At 40.2% G+C, this 22,500-nt stretch overlaps 3 protein-coding genes across 12 annotated transcripts in view; 2 read left to right on the top strand and 1 right to left on the bottom strand.

The window, feature by feature from the left end:
• The window catches only part of LOC143280050 (FGGY carbohydrate kinase domain-containing protein-like), a 26,076-nt gene extending 25,361 nt beyond the window's left edge, over window positions 1–715 (bottom strand). For 2 of the 5 annotated variants that reach the window (XM_076584531.1, XM_076584529.1), the window contains exon 1: window positions 505–709. In XM_076584531.1, coding sequence (XP_076440646.1) covers window positions 505–512 — 8 coding nt within the window. In that variant the 5' untranslated portion in view covers window positions 513–709. Of the gene's footprint in view, window positions 1–267 lie in introns of all 5 variants that reach the window. The other 3 variants (XM_076584534.1, XM_076584533.1, XM_076584532.1) reach the window with 3 other exon arrangements.
• A 2,735-nt stretch (window positions 716–3,450) lies between these two features.
• On the top strand, window positions 3,451–9,538 carry LOC143280601 (small ribosomal subunit protein eS21-like). Its single transcript, XM_076585312.1, has 6 exons — window positions 3,451–3,507; window positions 3,621–3,686; window positions 5,426–5,489; window positions 7,424–7,495; window positions 8,561–8,616; window positions 9,467–9,538. Exons 2-6 carry the CDS (start codon window positions 3,637–3,639, stop codon window positions 9,474–9,476), a joined length of 252 nt encoding a protein of 83 aa, XP_076441427.1. The 5' UTR covers window positions 3,451–3,507; window positions 3,621–3,636; the 3' UTR covers window positions 9,477–9,538.
• Window positions 9,539–16,213: 6,675 nt separating this feature from the next.
• LOC143280051 (spermatogenesis-associated protein 1-like) overlaps window positions 16,214–22,500 on the top strand; it is a 62,710-nt gene continuing 56,423 nt past the window's right edge. For 4 of the 6 annotated variants that reach the window (XM_076584539.1, XM_076584538.1, XM_076584536.1 and 1 more), the window contains exon 1: window positions 16,214–16,411. In XM_076584539.1, coding sequence (XP_076440654.1) covers window positions 16,355–16,411 — 57 coding nt within the window. In that variant the 5' untranslated portion in view covers window positions 16,214–16,354. The remainder of the gene's footprint in view (window positions 16,412–22,500) is intronic. The other 2 variants (XM_076584540.1, XM_076584535.1) reach the window with 2 other exon arrangements.

The following is a 22,500-nucleotide window of genomic DNA, read 5'->3' on the forward strand; positions in this document are numbered from 1 at the left end:
GACAATGCTTTTCAATCATTTCGGCAATGGCAAATAAAGTTCAAAGCACAATCCAATGTTGTGAGACACTCCTACTTTGTCCAGTTTTCCTATTTGAATTATACACACTTACTCATGCAGTAGCTGTGCACATGTGTGTGTGTGTGTGTGTGTGTGTGTGTGTGTGTGTGTGTGTGTGTGTTGCATGTGATAATACATGCCTTAAAAAAACCACTCAGTTCTGATGGCGAAAACATTCGGCAAAAATTGAGTTTATACACTACACACCCTCAATGTTGAATCCACCTTTTGCGCCAACTCTTACGTAAAGTTAATCCATTCAAGAAACCAAATAAAGTTGTGGCGGAAGAGGTGATGAACCAAAGATCTAATCTCTGCTCAGCTGCCTACTCGGGTGGCCTCTGGCAACAATGGTATTGTCTTACCACGTCCAAAACGCTCAGACTGATGTGTGTGTCTTACGACGACTGATGGAGCGAAAACACGTTCGACAGCCGAACAAACCTGGGCATGTCAGTCCAGTGTTTGCCTACTTCACAGTTGAGCTTCTCCCCCTATTCCCGACAGAATATAGTGATCCTTCGGGTATTGCAACAAAATCCTGCTTATTACAACCTAAAACCATTTAAGAGGAACAAGAAGCACCGTGTCAGTCCTCAAGGATCACGAAAGCAGGATCTCGACTGTGCGGGAACAAAAGAAAAGTAGAACAAGGCACAATGCAAAGGGGCGCAATTCAGGAACGAGTACTCCTGACAGTGCGTGTCTGTGACTAGTAGACTTTTTTCGTGCTCCTGCATGCTCTTTGCACTGTGTGTGCGTTGTGTTTGCATGCATGCGTGTTCCCTATGGCCCTTTGCAACCATCGCATCTCACACTTGCCAGGCGACAGTATCTTCTTCTTCTTCTACGTTCGTGGCGTGCAACTCCCCGCCACGTTCACTCGTATGCACACGAGTGCTTTTACGTGTATGACCGTTTTTACCCAGCTATGTAGGCAGCCATACTCCGCTTTCGGGGGGGTGCATACTGGGTATATTCTTGTTTCCATAACCCACCGAACGCTGACATGGATTACAGGATCTTTTACGTGCGTATTTGGTCTTCTGCTTGCGTATACACACGAAGGGGATTCAGGCACTAACAGGTCTGCACATACGTTGGCCTGGGAGATCGGAAAAATCTCCACCCTTTACCCACCAGGCGCCACCGAGATTCGAACCCGGGACCCTCAGATTGAGAGTCCAACGCTTTAACCACTCGGCGGCTATTGCGCCCGTCTGCGACAGTCAGTATCGATGTTATAAACATATTTGAATATAATGTATAGGCTTGCTCATCTCTACCCTGTCTGCCTCTCTCTCTCCCTCTCTCTTTATAATTATTTTTATTTCATTCGCTTGTAATGCATGTTACTTCTGTTTGCTTCTTCGGTTCTTTCATTTCTTTCTATTAAATGTAGTTATATTAATGCAGTACCGTGTTGCCAGTTGCTCCATTGTCAAATCGATATATTGACTGAGGTGTCCATTGATGAGTGAGATCTATTTTTGAAAACACTGATATTTGAAGGGAAAAATAGATAAAAATCCAATGTTGTTGTAAGTTTATATATCGATTGATTATTGACAATATATGATCCATAATCTTGGTATCGTAAGTTGATTCAGATCGAGGGTATTCGATGATTTTTACTGTCAAAGAGATGCCTCGAAAACTGCGAGCATCCTTTGTTTACTTTTTGGCAGACGACTTTTTCCAGTTACTGGCTGGTGCAGCTACTAACACAGATAGGCTTCGTGTTTGGCTTGTGATTATCTTTGGGAGGTGTGTGTGTGTGTGTGTGTGTGTGTGTGTGTGTGTGTGAGAGAGAGAGAGAGAGAGAGAGAGAGAGAGAGAGAGAGAGAGAGAGAGAGAGAGAGAGAGTGAGTTTCAGTAGCTCAAGGAGGCGTCACTGCGTTCGGACAAATCCATATACGTTACACCACATCTGCCAAGCAGATGCCTGACCAGCAGCGTAACCCAACGCGCTTAGTCAGGCCTTGAGAATTTTTAAAAAATTAAATATAAAAAAATTAATCAAATAAATAAATAAATAAATAAATAAGGGTTAAATAAATAATAGATAAATACATTTTTTTTTAAATTACTACTACCACTACTCAGTAATAATATGTATAAGGTGCAAAATCCTGATGAAATCAACTATAAGCGTACATAAATAAATAATAATTATAATATAAAAAGTAGTAGTAGTAATAATAATAATAATAATTTTTTAAAAAGACAACAATGATGATAAATAAGCAAATAAATGTAAAACATGGAGACAAACATTCACACATACACCCACATATGCATAACAGATATGCACCAAACATGCAGTTTCACAGACTAATGAAAGCACAGTCAAATACACATAAACGTACATGAGCCCCAACACACACACACTGCACACACACACACACATACATTACCCTGCACCTCCTCTACCCCCTCCTCCACACACTCATTTCTAGGCTACTGAGGTATCGCAGCTTCCGAGTCCACGGCACACACACACACACACACACACACACAGATGAACACTTACTTGTACAAGCACACACACATACGCCCATATCCCCCACCCCCAAACACATATATATATACAAAGATATATATATATATACACACCCGCACGTTCCAATATTCCATTGCTCCCACAGTGTAGGCATGCATACACACACACACACCTCATCCTCTACCCCCCGCCCCCCTTCCCCTCACACACACACATACGTATGTGCACAGAACTCTCAGTCCTGACACTTGTGTACACTTACACCCTCGCGCATGCACAAACGCACTTAAACACAGACCCATACATACACACAAACACACATATACACACACGCACAGAGGCTGCCACTGATTGGCGGCAAGAGGGATGGGAAAAGATCTCTGATGCCAAGAGCGTGGCGTCTAGTGTGTTGCTCAGTCTCAGTATTGTATTTGGAGAAGCCCACAGAGACTGTTCCGTTTTGAAGAAATCTGCGCAGTGTTGGTTTGGAAACGATGCCGATATTTGTTTGATTTGCAAATAATCGTGCTCTACCTTTCATGTTAGACTTACGGCCGCTCCCTCTCTCTGCTTTTATTTCTTTGAGGCGATCGATGGTGTGATGGCCTTGTACCTGTTCTTTTTGATATTCTTTGACTTTTCTGAGGATTTCCGATTTTCCTAGATGTAGGCAGCTTGTTGGTGTTGCGTTACCAGCAAGTCTGTCAGCTCGCTCATTTCCCTTAACACCTGCATGTCCCGGGCAGTTTGACCATGAGAGTTTTTTAATCTGAAAGTTGCGTGAAATGACGGTGACTTAAAATGAAGCCCCCTGGTTACAAAAGTTTTACGAGTAGCATCCCTTACCCACTTCCCCTTGCAAGTGAAAAGTGCGCATGTGTGACAGGGCATTCTGGGTAAAAAGCCTACTTCTTCCTCTCGATTCCACGACGTGCGCGTGAAAGGTAACTATATGGCACGTGGTCGAACTATTTCAAGAAATTTACCCTTGTTTACGCTTTTTCTCGTAGTTGCTTATTGCTTTGTTATCAATTGATATATTTTCTTCTGTTTACAGCAGTCAGATTGTCAAAATGCAGAACGAAGCCGGAGAATTCGTTGACATGTACATCCCGAGGAAGTGGTAAGTTGCTCTTCCATTTTTTCATGGCGGCTTCGAAGAAAGAGGTTACGAATAACTGTAAAAGCTGAATAGAAGTGTGTTTCATTTAGTCTTTCGGTCGACTTTAACCGTAGTATGCTTGTACTTGTAGACCTGCCATCACGACTGCCACACAAGAATAGCATTGGTCTGTAAAAACTAAAACCACATGGACCGGTGTGCTGGATTCAATGCGATTGACCAGTCACACATAGCATACTCTTCAGACCAAACAAAATATTCTCCTTCTGTGTACTACTGAAATTAAGTAGTAGATAGAATATTTTATGTTTGGTCATTGTGTGAAAGAGCATTAAGTCAGTCGTCTGCCTACAGTGAAGTGATTTTGAATGTGACCAGCCACACATGGAAATTTCCAGAATGAAGTTAAAAAATAGTGTTTCAAATACCCCTTGCACCATACAGAAGATTATGGAACAAAAGGGGAATCAACTTTTTAAAACTTGATTTAAATAAGCACTTCATTATCTACTTTTCTATGAATATAACCCTAACCCCCACCACCCAATTGTTTTTATTTTCATGTTCATATTGTCAGTAAATGTCATTTTATTTTCAGTGATAGGTACTGAGTTAGTGAAATGGTGTTACTGGTTGAATGTGCTGTGTCACAGTAGCAGACTAGTCTAATTGCTTGTGATTGAAGTATTCAGTTTGGTTATTTTTGATTTTTTTAAAATATGTTTTTATGCTTTTGACTTAGATAATAAAACAGTCAACAAATCTCTTCATTACATTGCATTTTGTGTTATTATAGTGTTACCAGCATAATAGCACTTGTCATCAAGTCGCAATGCATGCAGAACTATACAACTGTACTTGTATTCGTGAATAAGCTGGCAAATGTACAGGTCAGACTGCCAGCCTTTGTAAACGATTCGTAACGTTATCTACACATTTATGAGTCATGGACTCTCTTGTCATCATTTGCTAATCATCCACTGAATTCAGAACTTTTCTTATAAGTTTTGACTTGTTAAATGCCTGTAGCGCATAAAGCCAGTATAACGCTTATAAAGGAGTTGTGATCCATTCATTTCATTCTATAACGGTGAAACATTAAATATATCATTATATGCTATAATTTGTTATATTTATTAAACTTAATAGAACAAAAAGTAATTCCAGCTGTTGTGTTGCCAACTTATTTCACCAACTTTGTTGCCTGTCATGAAAATAAACCAGTTGCTTTCATGCCTCGGCTGCATGTGATGCTACATGACCATTGTTGCTTGTCGAAAAAACTGACACATGAATCATTGATAGGACATACCACTCGAAACCATTTCATTAAACCAGACATACCACTTGAAACCATTTCATTAAACCAGTCTTTTATGGTGCAGTTTGGACCAGCTTGTCTCAGATTTTGCCATTTTCAGTATAAGACTGACTTTGGGTTTGAGTTCACATCCCTTGACCAACCCAGTCTAAATGAAGTATAGAATTTTTTCTCATATTTATTTTTTCTCTCCCTCATTTTGGTGGGGATACTTGCTGTGAATAATTAATGGACCTGTATAATTGAAATTTATGGAAATTGGAATTATTTGTTAAAGATAAAAGTGTTTGACATGGTAACACTCAGGTTGTGAACATAAAGGAGTGAATAAAACCTTTAAAATATTCAGATGATACTGTAAAACTTACTTAATCAGGAAGTTTAAGGATTGTGAGAATTATTTTAATGTCTTTTTCAGCTCGGCTAGCAATAACATCATTGCTGCCAAGGACTATGCCTCCATCCAGATCAACATTGCTGAGGTAAGCTGTACCCATGCTCTTGCGTACCTTTTTACTTGACACTAGTGACAACCTTACTTGATAATACTACTTGTGACAGGGCTTAACCTCTTCGGTGCCCCATGATAGAAATTTCAGTTAAGTTCTGAAGTGCTCGAAAGTGTCGTTGAGTTCTGCAGTGTTTGAAAGTGAACCATGACATACAAATCTGTGATCGTCATAGTATGAATTTTCTTATTCTTTAGATTATGGCTTTCCAGGAAACACCAGTGGGAAAGCTTGATATGCCTGTTTAAATATTAAGGGGAAAAACCTAAAAATTTCATTCCAGGATGTTATTTACACTTGTAGCACTCTTTTAAGAAATTCAGATCATCAGAATGTCAGATGACAATCACAACCAAGCGTAAGTGGCATTAAAAAGTGGCTGCTTGTTTAAAAAAGAAAACTTTGCAGTTTTGAGACCTAAGATGTTACAGAAGCTTTACAAATCATTTTTGATGATAAGCTCAGTGATAGCTGAGACAAACTTGTCAGTGAAAAGGAAGTAGAAGGTTGTGATTTGTAAAGAGGAGATGGGGGTGGGGTGGCTGGTAGTTGTAGACAGCTAGAGATGTTCAAGCAAAGGAGAGAAAGTGCTGGAAGCCAGGTATAGCTCTGGGGCTGATGTGGAGGTGAATTCATTCCAAGGCAAACTGTCCACTTATTAAAAGTTATTTAGGGCAGGGAGGGGTGGAAAATGATGAATCGGGTTGTGGAGCAATTTCTTGCGACAAGTGGCCAGCATGTTTTTAGCAATACATGCATACATCAAAGAAACGGATCAGCTTTCATCTGCAGGCGAGGCAGGAACAGTACTCACAACACTGCACTGTGTGGCAAATTGGTCACTGTTAAGCTCTTTGATACTGTCAAACATTGAGCATGAAGTAAGTAGATGTGGACGATTGAAAAACGCGTGTGTGATGGGATGGTGTTTATTTGTGTGCATGTGATTATAACTTATAAGAGTTTGTATAGAATGTAATTATTTTGGACTCTTCAAAAGGTATGGAAACATTTTTTGTTTTGATATATTTTCTTGCTTTGTCTCATCTGCTTTTACTGTTAGTGTATAACATATTTAGAAATTATCCAAAGTTTATCTCAGATATATATATATATATATATATATATATAATTATAATTATATGGTTTACTCATAGCAAAAAAATGTTAAGTAAGGTTCATACTGTCAGAAATTGATAGTTTAGTCATTTTTCTTTCAGAAAATTATGCATTTTGTATGCTTTCTTGCAGTAGTTTGCATTCTAAAAGTAAAACGTTTGGTTTTTTTTATTTTTTATTTATTTTTTATATACAACCAAACACAGCCTGGCAAACTTGTTGCTGTGTCAAGCGCTAAAATTATAGCGAATGGAAATTTGGTGTCATATACTGTACCATGTCAGACTGATGCAAACTAGGCCTATTGGTTTGCTCTGCTTGGCCAAATTTCCAATGGAAATTCAGCGCAACTGACTACTGTCCATCGCCAGTTAGTGTTCCGTACTTTCTTTTTTTTTTTTTTTCTTTTTTTTTTCTTTTTTTTATGTTGAGGATGAGTTCACAGCTTGGAATGAAAGATTGCTGGATCAAACTTTTAAGATTTTTTTTGTTTTGTTTTTTTTTGGTCGTGTGTTAGCCGCGCGCGGAATTTGGCCAAGCAGAGCAAACCGATAGGCCTAGTTTGCATCAGTTTGACATGGTAAGTATATGTATCACCAAACATGGAGTATAATACAAACTCCTCCTTTTAATAGAATTTATAAAGTATAGAAATAAAATGTCAAATATTGCAACACAAAGATGCTTCATTTTGATACCATTTCTTTTGTGGTCTTATTAAAAGTTGCTTTTCAGATGAGTATTAGTTGTTCACATGATAATTAACTACTGTTTCCTATTTTGTGCAGGTGGATGAGACCACTGGACGTATGACAGGTGGCAACAAGACCTACGGCATCTGTGGCGCCATCAGAAGGATGGTAAGTCTGATACCAAGTTTCATAATGATATATACATGATACATATGTGTTGGTTAGTATCTTTGCTCTTTTTGTTATTTTTGTTATTTTTTGTTTCTTAGATAGTTTTGTTGTTTTTAGTAGGCACGATTCATTTCTGAATCATGTGTGAAGAAATATATCTGCTACTGGTAGTGATAGATGCTGGTGTCAGTGACCTTATTTGCAAGTTCCAGGCCTATAGCTTAGTGTTTAGTGTTGGACTTTAAGGGTTCTGGCTTCAAGCCAGGTGGCTAATGGTTGGAAATTTTTTTTCTCCTATAAATAGGCCAACATATGTAAGCTGACAAATGCATAGGTCCCTTTCATGTGTACACATATACAGTAGATAAATATGCATGTTGAATATTCAGCATCTCTACTATCTCTGCATGAAAAAATAAAGATACCCAGCCTATATACCCCCAAAACATGTAATGGCTGCCTTAGTTATCGTGTGGCATAAAACATTCATGTGTTTCAGCAAAGACCCACATATACAGTAGAAAGGGGGGAGTTGCAGCTGCCAAATGTGGAATAGTAGCTGATGATGGCAGTGATATAATTCTCGTTATGTGTACTGATTTTATTTAGATGCAGTAAACTTGGGAAATATTTTCTTGTCATCTTCTAATAGTTGAAATTTGAAGGCAATTCCTGAAGCGGGTTTGAGTGTTACAGGAGATATTTTTCTCTCTCTTTTAAAAAATTTTTTTTTTTAACTTTTTCTGTGAACACTGGTTGCAAAGCCGGGAAAGAGTAGCGGAGTAAGTTCTGGTTGGTGAAGAGTTACAAAACTTTACCAAAAGCAATCAGGAAACATTTGATGCATTGGTTTCATACTGATTGTTGTTTTGCCTTGTTGCTAAATTCTACAATTCACTGTTTTAGCAGAAGTGAGATTTCTTACTTCTTTTTTTCTTTTCTTTTCACAATTTGTTTCTTTTTTTTTCTCTCTCTTTTCATCTTTAAAAATATATATGTGTGGGTTTTTTTTTGTTTTTGTTTTTTGTTTTTTTTCCTAACCTGACCTGCTCCGTGTTGCAGGGTGAGTCTGACGACTCCCTGTCGAGGCTGGCGAAGAGGGATGGCATCATTGCCAAGTAAGTGTTTACTACAACTTTGTGACCTGTTGGAGGTAAATGTCTATTTTCTGGTTGAACAACTTCGCCACAGCAATTACTGATTTGGACTGAAGCAATGTCAGCGAAACATGGTTGCAAATGTTTTTGAAAATTTTCTTGTCTAAACGGAATGTACACAAAAGTTAGGGCATGATTAGTGATACTTTATTTGATTTTTACTTTGTTTTTACTTATACTTTATACTTTCAATATTCTTACTTATAATTTATACTCTTTTTTTTTTCTTTTTTTTCTTTTTTTCTTTTTTAACATTGCCTTTGTTGAGTCTGATGGTGGTGGGATTTTTTGTTGTTGTTTTGTTTTTCTGTGTAAGCTTGCTGGTGTGTGTCCATGTGGTTTTGCTGGAACATGTTCAGACCAGTTATACCAACTGAGGTTCAGATTATTGGCAGCTTCATCCATTTAGAGCAGGTCTGCAGATGAAATGTATAATTTGGACGATCACGCTTGTTTTAGGCAGTGCCTGCTTACTGCTATGTCATTGTGTGTGTGTGCATGTAGCATACATCATTTGTTTCTGGTCCTTTGAAATCTTTCATTTGTATGTTTTAAAAGTCTTCTTGGCTTTTAAAAGTGAGAAATGTGACTTAGAGTTGTCAGCTAGTTGTAAAAATATTGGGTGGTGACAGTTTGTTGGCTGTACAATTTCAGGATTTGTTGTGCCAGGGTCGGTCGGTCTTTTCTGCATGCTGGATTGTATAAATCCATTCTGAACAGTTAATTTCTGTTCTTTCCATGAATGGAGAAAATGTTACTGAATTCCAGTTTTTTGCAGTGATGTATATTTGGTTGTTTTTATCTGTTGCAGGAACTTTTGAAGTCACAGCATGTAGTCCGGCAGCTTGAAAATTCCGTCAAATAAACAATGGTTTGAATATCATTCCTGTGTGTCTGTAATGATTTGGAGGAAGATTTGATGTATAAATTTTGTGTGGATGTATGTTTTGTGTGTGTTTTCTTTTTGGTTGTCTTTTTTCTCTTTCTTTTCACCTTGAAAATCCTAGGGTACACCATATTTCAAGCATCAGAATATCATTTATGTCAGTTGAAAGACTAGCTGCCACTCAAAATACAAGGTTTGTTTTTCTCCATCCCATCACTGGATTGACAAAGCACATCAGGCATTCCTGTCAGTGATGCTGATGCTGGAAATATTTGCTTATTTTGATGATTTACCTTCAAACCTTTACTGTACTTCATGGACCCTAGACAAACCATTTTTGTCTTGTCTGAGAATGATTTTAAAATCCATATTTCATTAACTAGGTTTCATGTATTCCTCTAATTCATATAAGTAAACACTCTCTAAACAAATCTTACCTGTAGTGGTTCCCACAGACCCGTGCTCCTGAGAACAAAATGCACAGATGTAAAAATGTTCACTGCTTGTTGACGCTCTCTTTACAAACTTAGCCTCAAACGCATTTGTCATTTCCAACACCTTTCATGAATGCAGCCTTGGGTAGGTGTATATACCCCACCCCCCAAAATGATGTGGGTCCCACTTAACCACAACGAACAGATAGGGGAGCACTGCGAAACTTGTCTGTACAATATATTGCGAGCATCATTCTTCAGTGAGGATCTGGTAGGCCCATACAACATTTATGTAGGGTGAATTGCGATTGTGAGCATGGGTCAGATAGACCCATAGAAATTGGGTAGATAACGAAATACAGTGAAGATTAAGTGAAACAAAAAATGTGTGGTGAATGTGGCACAAGAATGACATTTTTAACTTTGCTCACTGTTTCATCTGAATCTTTCCAGAGCAGTGCACCACCAAGGTTCACATGGGTTACTTTCATTATCAGTCTTGACTGAATTATCTCTCTTCTCTCTTTCTGAGTTGATCTGATGCTTTAATCAATATTAAGAATCAAATGGAGCTCAGTAATTTTTTCTTGTTGCTTATGATTTTGTGAATGGATATAATTTTTCTTTTGTTTCAATTAGGAATTGTGTGAGCTTTCAGTCAGTGGAACGGTGGTGTCCTGGTGATAATAATTATGTCTGCCTAGGAAGCAAGAGAATCTGAGCATGTGGGATCACATTCACAATTATTTTGTCACCCTCCTCCAGATCTTGAATTGGTAGTTTGATGCTACTGATTTGGATGAAACGATAAACCAAGGTCCTGTGTGTGGTATGCACATGTTGGTGTAGCACTGGTGACAAACTGTCCCAGGGGATAGGGGGGGCAATTCAAACTTCACTCATAAATCTTGTTACAAACCCTTATTTAATTATACATACTTAACCGTGACCCAACTAGTGCAGACTCCGGCAGGGTCTGACATACCTGTCCTACCCTTATTAAAATACAATACAATAAAGGCTTTGCCTCCTTTGGCAATTTTTAAACCTGGTTTTACCATGCAGGGCTTTGAATAACTTAAAATGTAATAAACTTTTCCAACTGACCTGAAAGACCAAGAATAATTACATTTGGACAGGAGAATTCTTCCCAGGTCATTCCTGTTGTATAATTCTTATCAGTCTCTGACTGGTCCTAGAGAAGATAATAAAAATGGGCAGTTATTCATTGGTTTGGAAATTAGAAACCAGTCTAAAATACTACTGAACTGGTAACTTAAAAAAAAACGCCAAATGCAAGCTTTGACAAATGTGTTATTTTCAGTGTCCATTGGCAAAACTTTCTTTTTGAGGGTGAGGGTAGCCAAAAGACTGCTGACAGTATTGCCCAAATGTCAGCCATTCTCACTCCAATAAACCAATGTGGATTTCAGTGTTGTATAGTTTGTATGTGTAAACACATATTTTCATTGAATAAAGTAATGAACTATCCTGACATGAATAAAGGAAAAAAGACGATTTGATTTCACTGGCAATTGCAAGCAAGATTTGGGTGTAACCCTAGATGGTATACTATCCCATGTATTTTCATCATATAAAATGAATATGTATTCAACCATCAACTCTTGTCGTTACCAGTTGATATGTTCACAAAGGTTTTGAGTCTTAACTGGTTTGTTTTGTTTTTTTGTATGAGAAAGAAAAACAAAGCAAAATCCAGTTGTATATCTGTCAAATGAATGTGGGATGGAGAAACTGACTTCAAAGTTCACATTCTGTCCAAAACTGTCCACTTGAGATATTCATTCTCATATCACATATAAATGTGAAGGAGAATTTTTTTTTAAATTTTATATTCTATCCAAAACAGTATTCACAAATATGACAAATTCAGTTATATAAACTTCATCAAAATCATAACCATCTGAATCGCATTCAATGCATAAAAGAATAGCTTAGCATCTTCATGTTTTATAAGAACTGTGTGGCTGGCTAAAGAGGACGTTCTCGTCTGGGTTTCTGGCTATATCAGCATTTGAGACGGTTGCCTTCCAAAGGAACAGAAGGGGAGGAAAAGTGGTATTCTTCAATCCCTCATAAAGATCTCGAAATCAAAATAGTTGTCTCATAAACATTCTAGTGAGAAGAAAGAAAAACAAAATCCCTCACTAGCACTTGCATAAAAAAAGAATCTGTCATAAAGAAGTAAAATGCTGTAATCTCAGAGCTATCAATAGTTTCTTTGAGGTTGAAACTTCAAGTTTGTATTGCGCAATAGATCCACTTTATATGTTCATTGTTGTCAAAAGCAGAAAGACAAAGGAACTGGTAAGTATACCTAGAAGTTTGAGCTCCACTGGTTGGGAACTGAGGGAGCACAAAGTGATCAAACGCCAAGCCACACGTATTTTGGAGAGTACAAGCATATTTGCTCAAATTACTGTAATCTTATTTATTTCCTTAGTATAACCAAAGTGCTTTAACTGAAGACTATGTGCTTGGCACTGTGACAGGATTTCACTGGTGACTTTGTGAACCTTGCCCACTGCCTGACCAACCCACAACCTGATTTTTTGACTCACTTGTGTAAACAAAGTGAGCCTATGTTTTAACCCGGTGTTTGGTTGTCTGTGTGTGTGTGTGTGTGTGTCCGTGGTAAACTTTAACATTGACATTTTCTCTGCAAATACTTTGTCAGTTGACACCAAATTAGGCATAAAAATAGGAAAAGTTCAGTTCTTTCCAGTCATCTTGTTTAAAACAATATTGCACCTCTGGGATGGGCACAAAAAAAAAAAAAAAAAAAATGAAGCTTAATTATATGCAAACTGCATTTACTGTTATATTTTTTGTATTCTCTAAACTTGGCACATTGATCTGATATTCTGACCCAACAACAAGAGCAGTCATTATTATCATTTTTTGTTCAAACAGGAACTTCTTTTGCTAAGCATGGAAGTTTTATTTATTTTGCAAACGTTTTGGCGCAGATAGTAAAAAAGGGAAATTACTCTGTAATTAATGCTAGGAAACTCATCTTTCTCATCTTAAACATTACATTTTGAAATTATACTTAATACATAAAAAGCTTGGATTTTTTAAAAAAAAGTGTATCACAAGTGAGACTTGAAGGTCTTGCCTCTCTTGTTTTTCTTTTAAACTATATCACTGATTCAAGAGGCAACTTGGGAAATTGATTTGTGCAGGTGTTTTGGTTTCAACATAATCATTATCAGCCTCAGGGTTTATACAGATTTTGAAAAAAAAGACATGCTTGTTTTCAGTCCTTTAAAGCCTTGACAAATTACCCATAAGCTTTTTAAATTTATTTTTTTCATTTTGGCTTTTTATATTACTGACAAATAATGTATGTCAGTGAGAAAGCAAAGCAGCTAAATGTTCCTACGAGTTTCAAGTTGAAAGGGTGTTGTTTTTTTTGTTTTTAAACTTGATCCTGCAAGAATTTTTCCTTGACCGAAACTGCCGTTCTCTTCTTTGTACTTTGTAGCAGACGATTCATACAAGGGGCATAAGTCAACGTTCACAGTTCCCAACCTTTCATGAGTTTCTGATGCTGTAGTTACGAATTTTTGGTATTTGGTGCTTTAAAAGGGTTCGAGTTTTGTTATTACTTTCATTCTTTTATTTTTTTTTTTTTTCGATTTTGTGATTAAAAGCCTATGATGAATCATGAGCCTTGTGATAAGGCCAATCGGGCAAACTGAAAAAACACGTCTGTAGCTTTGCAGCAGAATGTCCTTGCCGAAAGCGGTGGACACTGAACTTTTACGCGTGATCATCTCTCTATCTGAACGTACTTGTAAGGGGCGTGTGAGTGTTGTTCACGCTGTGTGATTCCTTTATGTATATATATGTGTGTGTGTGTGTGTTCTAATCATGACACACTCCTCTACTGACCGCAGACTTAAGATTCTCTGTCTCTCTCTCTGTGATTGTTCCACGAACGATGTCGTGTGTTTTTCATTTCATATGTCGAGAGAACCCAGCCATTTTACTGTTCAGTACGATGTTGACAGAGTGCTGGAATCTCTTTCCAAACGATTCAGAAACTTTTAAGAAAAATCAGGCATACAGATGTGCAGTATATGGAGTTAGTCTCGCAACGTGTTCTTTTCTGAACAATGTGATCTCTGCAGCCTGCATAAGGTAATAGTTGTAAGGATAGCCTATTGAACTCCGGCGATAGCAGTGTTGTGGGCAACAGACAACTTATGAACAAAAGAAATTTGATTTAAAATTAAAATATCAAACTAGAAGGATTGTTTGGCAATGGTCAACTTGATCCATCACCTAGTCTTGACGTATCCGGTGTTAGAACAGAAAAGAAATCGGACAAGCTGGGGAAGTATTCAGTGAGAGTTAAGCTTCAGGTGGGGGTGGGTCTGTACAAATGTGAGCCGATTTTTTTTTTCCTTTTTTTTCTCAAGTTTACGGGAGTTAAAAGCATGTACAACTGGATCTTTTACACACACACGCGCGGGCGCGCACACACACACACACACAGAGAATCGTACGTCGTTCTGGCATGCAGTCAAATGGCTCGATCCATTAGTCTTGGCATATGGTGGCCGATGGCTGTCAACCTAGCCTTTCACGACCGGTGGTCAATAATCACCTGAGGGCTGTTGTGACTCCGGGAAGTTAATCGCCAGCTGTTCCTCGCCTTTCCGCTGTGGAAGCCGATCAGTAGAATGCTCGCGTGGGTGTGGGTGTGGTTGCCTTTTGTTTCAGTTTTTCTTTTTTTTCTTCTCCTTCACCCTTAACTCTGTGACGCCACTGAGAGTCACTGGGTTGCCATACTGAAGAACTGCATGTTCACCAGAAAACCCAGGGCGAACGGCATGTGAAATGTTTTGCGAACTGATAAATATATAATCATATTCAGTTGTGTTTAACTGTTCTGTCCAGATAAATGCGCGCGCGCGTATGTCAGTCTCTGTGTGTGTGTGTGTGTGTGTGTGTGTGTGTGTGTGTGAGAGAGAGAGAGAGAGAGAGAGAGACGGTGTGTACGACTGAGAGTGTGTGTGTGCGCGCGCGACAGTTTTTGGCAAAATCACAGTGCCTGTGCGTATGGGGACTTCTCTCTCTCTCCCTATCCCTCTCTCTCTGAGCCAGAACAGAAACATATCTTTATGTACTACCACTAGTGATCACAATTAAAGCAGTACATATAGGTGAACATCGCACTAGTAAAAAAAAAAAAAGGAAAAAGAAAAGCTGAAAAAGAAAACATAAATACATATTCCATGAATACAAACAGCGCCAGTAATTTGAAATCAAACGCGCATTCGCACATAGGCCTAATCATTGCAATGTTATTTGATATCCGTCGCACGCTCATCAGTACACACACACACACACACACACACACACACACACACACACACACACACGGTCAGTGGCACACACACTCCGGCAGACACACACACACACACACACACACCACTCAGTGGCACACCGGCACACACACACACACACATTCTCTCTCTCTCTCTCTCTCTCTCTCTCTCAGATTACCTTAATCAGTGTGGATAAACATTAAATGAAACTAAATTGAACACTCACAGGCACGCTCATATACTACTCCCCATTTTCTCTCTCGGTCATCTCACACTCAGTCTCTGTCTGTCTGTCTGTCTGTCCCTCTCTCTCTCTCTCTCTCTCTCTCTCTCTCTCTCTCTCTCTCTATCTATATATATATATATATATATATATATATATATATCGGCTCTTTCAGTTTGGGGGACACTGAAGCGCATAAAAAAAATGAAACAACAATTTAAAAACAACAACAAAAAACAACAAAACAAACAAACAAAAACCCACCATAAAACAAAATCCATGAATGCAACTGAGCACAATGTCAGGAATGTAGTTTGATATCCAATGCACATTGGGCAAATTGATTATCAACACTATCATTTTGAGATCATAGTCTCCGGTTTGCTATCGCAATTAATACGCGCGCGCGCACACACACATTGACACACACACACACACACTTGCCTACTGTACACTCTGACATAACCTTCTCCCTCTTTCTCTCTCACACACACACACCGTCTCTCTCTTTCTCTCTCCCTCTCTCTCTCATTCAACACACACAAGCCCGATCACTTCCCCTGACGTGTGGGAATCAAGAGACTGGAAAGCCAGCCGGTCGCCAACGCAGGGCGAACGGCGAGCCGCGATGTCAATTTTTAGGAAAACACAGTCGTGCCCCCTTCAGCGAAGTCACATGACTGTCAACCAGTTTGACTTGGAGACGCGTGTGTGAGAAAGAGTTGAGCCAACTTTTCACAAGTTAAAGAACGTCATTTTTGTTCATATGAGTGTCTGTGCAGTTATGAAATAAAAAATGAGCCGAGTATCCAGTTTTCCCAGTCGACCGCCTTCGAGGCCTTCCTCAGAACAGGTAAGCAAAAACTGAAGTGATGATCCTTGTTGATGTTTTCCGAAGTGCTCGCATGCCCTGTAAGTGTCGTCTGCTTCGAAAGAGTGGAGCTTGCGTGAATGTACACGTTTTAGCACAAACGATTTTTCACTAATGATTTTTGCGAGTGACTGAGTCACCGGCCAAAGAACACTGTTTACCCCACTTGTTCTTCAGTACTTAAATTATCAAGTTTATCAATTGGATCTATCGCCGGTATTAAAGAAAAAAAAATCTTTCCAATCCAGGTTGTGTAGATTGTAGTGATTCATACTGTCACACTGTGGCAGTCACTGTTGTTACGGTTCGTTTGATTTTCTGTTGAAAAAAGAAAAAGAAGCTATTGTCATGAATAATTGTTAAGGCTGCTGAATGTTAACCTCGGGGCAGGGATCATGTTTGAGGCCGGGGAGTTTGTGGGTAGGTCGATATTGTCTTTTAAATCCACGTTGTAGATTTTAGTCGGAAATAATGATGACGCTGTCAGTCCACTAGGATGGTGGTTTGGATCGAATTTGTGTTTAACATAAGTACGTTACATTTCTCAGTTTTACATTCTCTCTTTTCCCCCAGCACCAACCCCCGTCAGTCCCTCAGTCTCCCTCTCTGTGTGTGACTATATCCAGTATTGTGTTGTGTAGGGCGGGGACTGGATGTAATAAAACACACCAGTGCTTATATCACTGAGTTATACTCAGTCGAAAATAAAGAATTTTGATTGTCTCCTCTCTCTCTCTCTCTCTCTCTCTCTCTCTCTCTTCCTTATCGGAGTTATCTAGTGCCGTGTTCCACAGGCGGCCATTTCGTGTTTGACTGCCGGTGGTATTCTGATCTCCGAATACATAACTTGCCTCACTGCAAGCATTGTGGTAATATACAGACGTAAAAATAATGATCAGCAGATAATAATTTCTACTTGTTAAAATATCGAAATATATATGTACCTACCAAGTTCAGAGCCTTGGCTACCAAACAAAGATGTCAGTAGTTTTCATTCATTTCAAATAGTTATGTACTGTAAGTTATATTTCCTTTGCTGATTTGCATGGAGTGCAGTTTGTATATAATTATGTGATGTGTGATATGCTAATTGAGGATAGGGGAAGGGTAGGCGAGAAAGACAAAACTGGTGTTTGGTCTTCATTGTCCGTATCATATAAAGCATGTACATAGTATTTTGAGTCGAACTTTTGTCTGCGCCCTTCATGATTTGGGCATAAGTCATAAAAATCGCACATGTACGTTTCTCTCTCTGTCTCTGTCTCCCTCTCTGTCTCTGTCACACACTCTGTCTCTGTGGGTCTCTCTCTCTCTCTGTTCCCCCACCCCCTCTCTCTATCTCTGCTCTGTCTCTCTATGTGTTTCGCTCTCTCTCTCTAGTCTCTCTCTCAGCCCCCCTCCCCCTCTCTCTTCTTTCTCTGAGAGAGAGAGAGAGAGAGAGAGAGAGAGAGAATACACATAAATATAAAGGTACCTTACGTCTCCGTGCGCACGTCTGTGCTTACACACGTCACGCACTGATATTTTTCTTAAAATTCCTGCTTCCAACCCTTCCACCACCATCTCTCCCAGTTCAACCATTCCACCATCCATGCCACCCTCTGTCTCTGTCTCTCTCTATCCCCGCTCTTTTCCCCTCTCTCTCTCTTTCTCTCTCTGGAACTTGCTTGTTTCTGTCCCTGTCTCGTCTGTCTGTCTGTCTCTCTCTCCCCCTCTCTCTCTGTGCCCCTCTTATGTGTCCCTCTCTGTCTCTCACTGCCTCTTTTCCTCTCTCTCTCTCTGTGGAACTTGTGGTAAGGCTAATGGCAATCGAGCACGAGCTGTTGGCAGTATGAGAATGAAGGAAAAGATCGATCCGCTGATGAAGAATAAGCAGTAAATTTTCTCCTCTTCTGGCGGACCCTGAGTGACCCAGCGTGGTTGCTATCATTCAAACTGGGTGATGGATAGGGTATAGTGCAGCTTCGTCCGGAGCAGCCACCGCTTGCCTTCAAACAGCATCCGTCTAAGAGAAAGAAGGAAAGAAAGAAAGAAAGAAAAAGAAAAAAAAGAAAGAAAACATTACAGCCAGTTTACTGAATAATGTAGACAAGTCACTGTTTGTTGTACAGGACAATACACTGAATACCGGCAGTGTAGTGTTCAGTTGCACACACACACGCACACACACACACACACACACACACACACACACACACACACACACTGACTTTCTCTCTCTCTCACTCTCTCTCAGTCACTCAGTCAGTGCAGTCTGTATTTGCAGATAACGTCAACAAAGCAAGCTGCACACGATTGTCATAAAATCGCCGAATGAGTTTGAGAGAGAGAGAGAGAGAGAGAGAGAGAGAGAGAGAGAGAGAAGTTATTCTGACTGGCTCACTGTGGTAAAGCAGAATATTATATATATATATATATATATCTTGCCCACTCCATTAACACCATCCCTCACTACACCCTTCCCCCTCCCCCCCTCCATATCTATGACATAGCACGGTAAAGGGCTCAGAAAAAGAGGAGAGGGGCTGGGTGGATTGCATGGAGGTCTGACGGCTTAATTACGGGTGGAACATGCAAAAATTGTGTGACCCGTTCTTTGTTATTCGATGAATGAATGCACCTTTCTGCACCGGCAGACGCGAGCTCGCTTCTGTGATTTCTTTTCTTCTCATCTTCTAACACTGGGTCATAGGTGCATGATCGAGCTGATCATGCATTCGCAACAGGAACATAGTATGTTTGACTGCCGGATATCACACACACACACACACACACACACACACACACACACACACACACACACACACAGACAATCCGCTTTCCGTCAGTTTCGTGTGTGCACTTATTTCTGTTGGCTTTTGTATATGTGAACCACGCTCTGATATCTCGTTGTGATATGGACTACGACTCCGAGGGGGTCCAATGGTTGTCGGTCACAAAGGAGTTCCACCTCTAGTTTGTACCAGTAGCCAAGACAGGGTGGATTTTGTGCACTTATTCAAATGTTAATTTAGGCCAGACGGAAACTTTATTTCATCAAGAAACTCGGATCGCAGGTGATTGGACTTAATCTTATACATGTTTGTAAAGTTGGATGTTTTTTCCTTTCTGGTCAGAGACATCGTTAAGAAAGAGGGAGAGAAGGAAAAAATGTCCTATAAGTCATATAGAATAAAAACTCCATTCTACACTCACACGCTGTCTCTCTGTCTCTGTCTCTGTCTCTCTCTCTCTGCCTCTGTCTCTGTCTCTCTCTCTCTCACACACACACACAGTTCTCACACAAACCATACGCATGGCTTACACATACATAGAAGACAATAACTAATGCATAAGCATTCGCACGAAACTAAAGCGAGAGGAATACCTTGGCCTATTATGTAGGTGATCGAGTGTTCAAGCCTGACTGGTCTAGCTTCAGTATGAGCAGGGGTTGTTTTGGTTACTTACCATTTTAAAACACCTTGCACACACCCTAGATATAGAACGGAAAGGAGCGAGCAGAGCATTGTTTCACACCAGTCCTTAATAAATACAAATCAGAATGAACATTCTTTCTTTAGTTTGTTTCTTGTTTGGTTGGTTGATGTATTTTTGTTAGCACGTTTGCTTTTGTCAGACCACGAGAACTGCAGAAAGGAGCTCTCTCTCTCTCTGTCTGTCTGTCTGTCTGTCTGTCTCCTCTCAGGCTCTCTCCCATCCTCCCTTCTCCTCATCTTTTTCAGTTTTTTGTTTGAATGAGAGTCTTCTCGAATTATGCAGTTGGTCTTCTCACAGTCGCTGCTGACGTCAAATAATATATTATTCGTTCACTGCGTTTCCTTCAGTTTCAACAAAGGCTTGTACTACCATGCATTACGGTTATTGTAATCTTACTTGGTCTTAGACCGTGAGGAGGGCGAGGACCGGGTGAAAAGTGAAGTATCCACTTTGCTTAGTCCTCATTTCCTCTAGAGAGTCCAGTCAATCAATCAGTCAATCAATCAATCAGTCTCTCTCTCCCTACCCCCACCCCCCTCCCCGTTTCATCTCGTTGGAAACTGAGCAAACAAACACTTCAGCGTCTTGGCAAGCACAAACTGAGCAGGTCCTGACCATGCAAGTGGTTGGCATGGGAGCGTACAATTGTTTGAGCCTGGCTTTAAACATACAAGGCCTACCTTACTCCCCGATATGAGAAGGTTTTCAGCATAAACAGCAGTTGTCTTTTCTCATAGACAAGAGCAACGAGAGGAGGAAACAAAGACGTTGTTGGTATCATATTTCCACCCCCGCTCAATGTCTCCATCCAACTGTTTCGTTTTGTGTATGTTTACACATTGGCGAGAATGCGGAACACATACCTTTATTATGTATTCATTCTCTCTGCGTGTTCTCCTCCGCGTTCTGTCCACTTCCTGCTCTCTTTCTCTGTGGTATGGTGGTGTTGGTAATGTTGTGTGTGTGCGTGGGGTGTGGGTGGGGGTGAGGGGTTGGAGCACTTGGGGTGGTGGTGGACTGTTTTATGTGTGACCACTGAGATACATATTTACATACATGTATATCTATGGTGTGGACCCGTGGAAGGTTCAGCCAGTCCACAGTTAAACCCTTGAAAGAACACATTGCAAAAACGATTCGTCACCAGCATTCAGTTTCAAGCACATCGTTCTGAGATTTATGTGATCGGTTCAGAAATCGGTTCACGCGGTGTTTGCTTTCAGCGCAAACCTGTATCTGGAAGGCTTAAAACTGATACCAAGAGATCGGCGTCCGGCCTTACATCTCACGGGAGTGATCTCCACCACAAACGGTTTTATCTCCTGAAGGTTTAAGCACAGAGAAGCCGCAGGTTTTCCAAACGCACGCTGTACAACTGCTCGAGCCTAAGTGTGTTGCATGCATGTTTCTTCTGCCGTGGAATAGTGTCGCATGGACATTATTTGCTGTACTGTACTCTATTGGTTTGATCTGTATGTGGAACTCTTCATCTGTTCTTCATCTGTATATATGTGAAATACTAACATGGACAGACTATGTGTTTCTCCCGCCCCACACATACACATACAAACACACAATCCGCACCCAACCCACTCCCCATATGCCCGAAAATTCTGTTTGGACTTTCGCGAATCGCTTTTTTTTCTTCTTCTTCACGTCTGACAATGGTTTTAAGGGTTCTTTACTTGCAAGGTGCCAGGGCACAGTGAAGTGTCTCGATCAGTAGTCGACAGAATAGGATCAGTCTTTAACGCGGCGTTTCGATACCATTCTGTTGGTCCGTGGACCCGCATTGTTTGCACACGGATCCTAGTTTAGATACGGGTGAACGTCGATAGCATTCTGCCTGGTACTATTTGGGAGCATTACAAAGCGGGGGGCTGGGGGTTGGGGTGCCTGTGCTCTGCGCGCGAGCACGTGTGTGTGTGTGTGTGTGTGTGTGTGTGTGTGTGTGTGTGTGTGTGTGTTGTTTGCATATTATTTTATCTGTCACGAAGTCTTTGATTGTCTGCCCATCTGCTCCTCTTTCTGTCCCATTCTCTTCATTTGCCCCTAATCTCCGCTGCCATACCTGCATTTTATCATCTTACCAATTTTCTCTCTATCCCTGCTTGTCTGTCTCAAGTTCTTTCTCTGTTTCAGTACTTTTCTCTGTCTGTCTGCCTGTCTGTCTCTGTCTGTCTCTCCCTCTCTCCACCTTTTCTCACCCCCATTCATCACATGTCGGGAGGTGTTGGTGGGGTAGGGGGGGGGGAGACGTTATATTGTGTAACGGTTGTAAAGATAACACAAGGACGTGCACACTTGATCTTTGTGTCCAATGCATACTGGGAATATATTATGCTAAACTCCGATCAGAATCAGTCTGGAAGGAAGCCATCAGGACAGAAGGTCGGTCGCGATGGCCAAACACCCCGGAAAGGGTCAGGGATCGTTAGGGGTCTGCGTCGATCCTTGAAGTAAGTGATCTGAAACTGGGAATGTCGGATAACGGATTCCACCTCGCGATTCCGGAACTGAACATCGTAAATATTCCCTTCGCTTAGGCATGAATGTATTTACACAGATGTCAATCGTTTAATGATAATTTT

The sequence above is a fragment of the Babylonia areolata genome, chromosome 3 (assembly GCF_041734735.1).
Source record: "Babylonia areolata isolate BAREFJ2019XMU chromosome 3, ASM4173473v1, whole genome shotgun sequence".
Taxonomy (NCBI): Eukaryota; Metazoa; Mollusca; class Gastropoda; order Neogastropoda; family Buccinidae; genus Babylonia; species Babylonia areolata.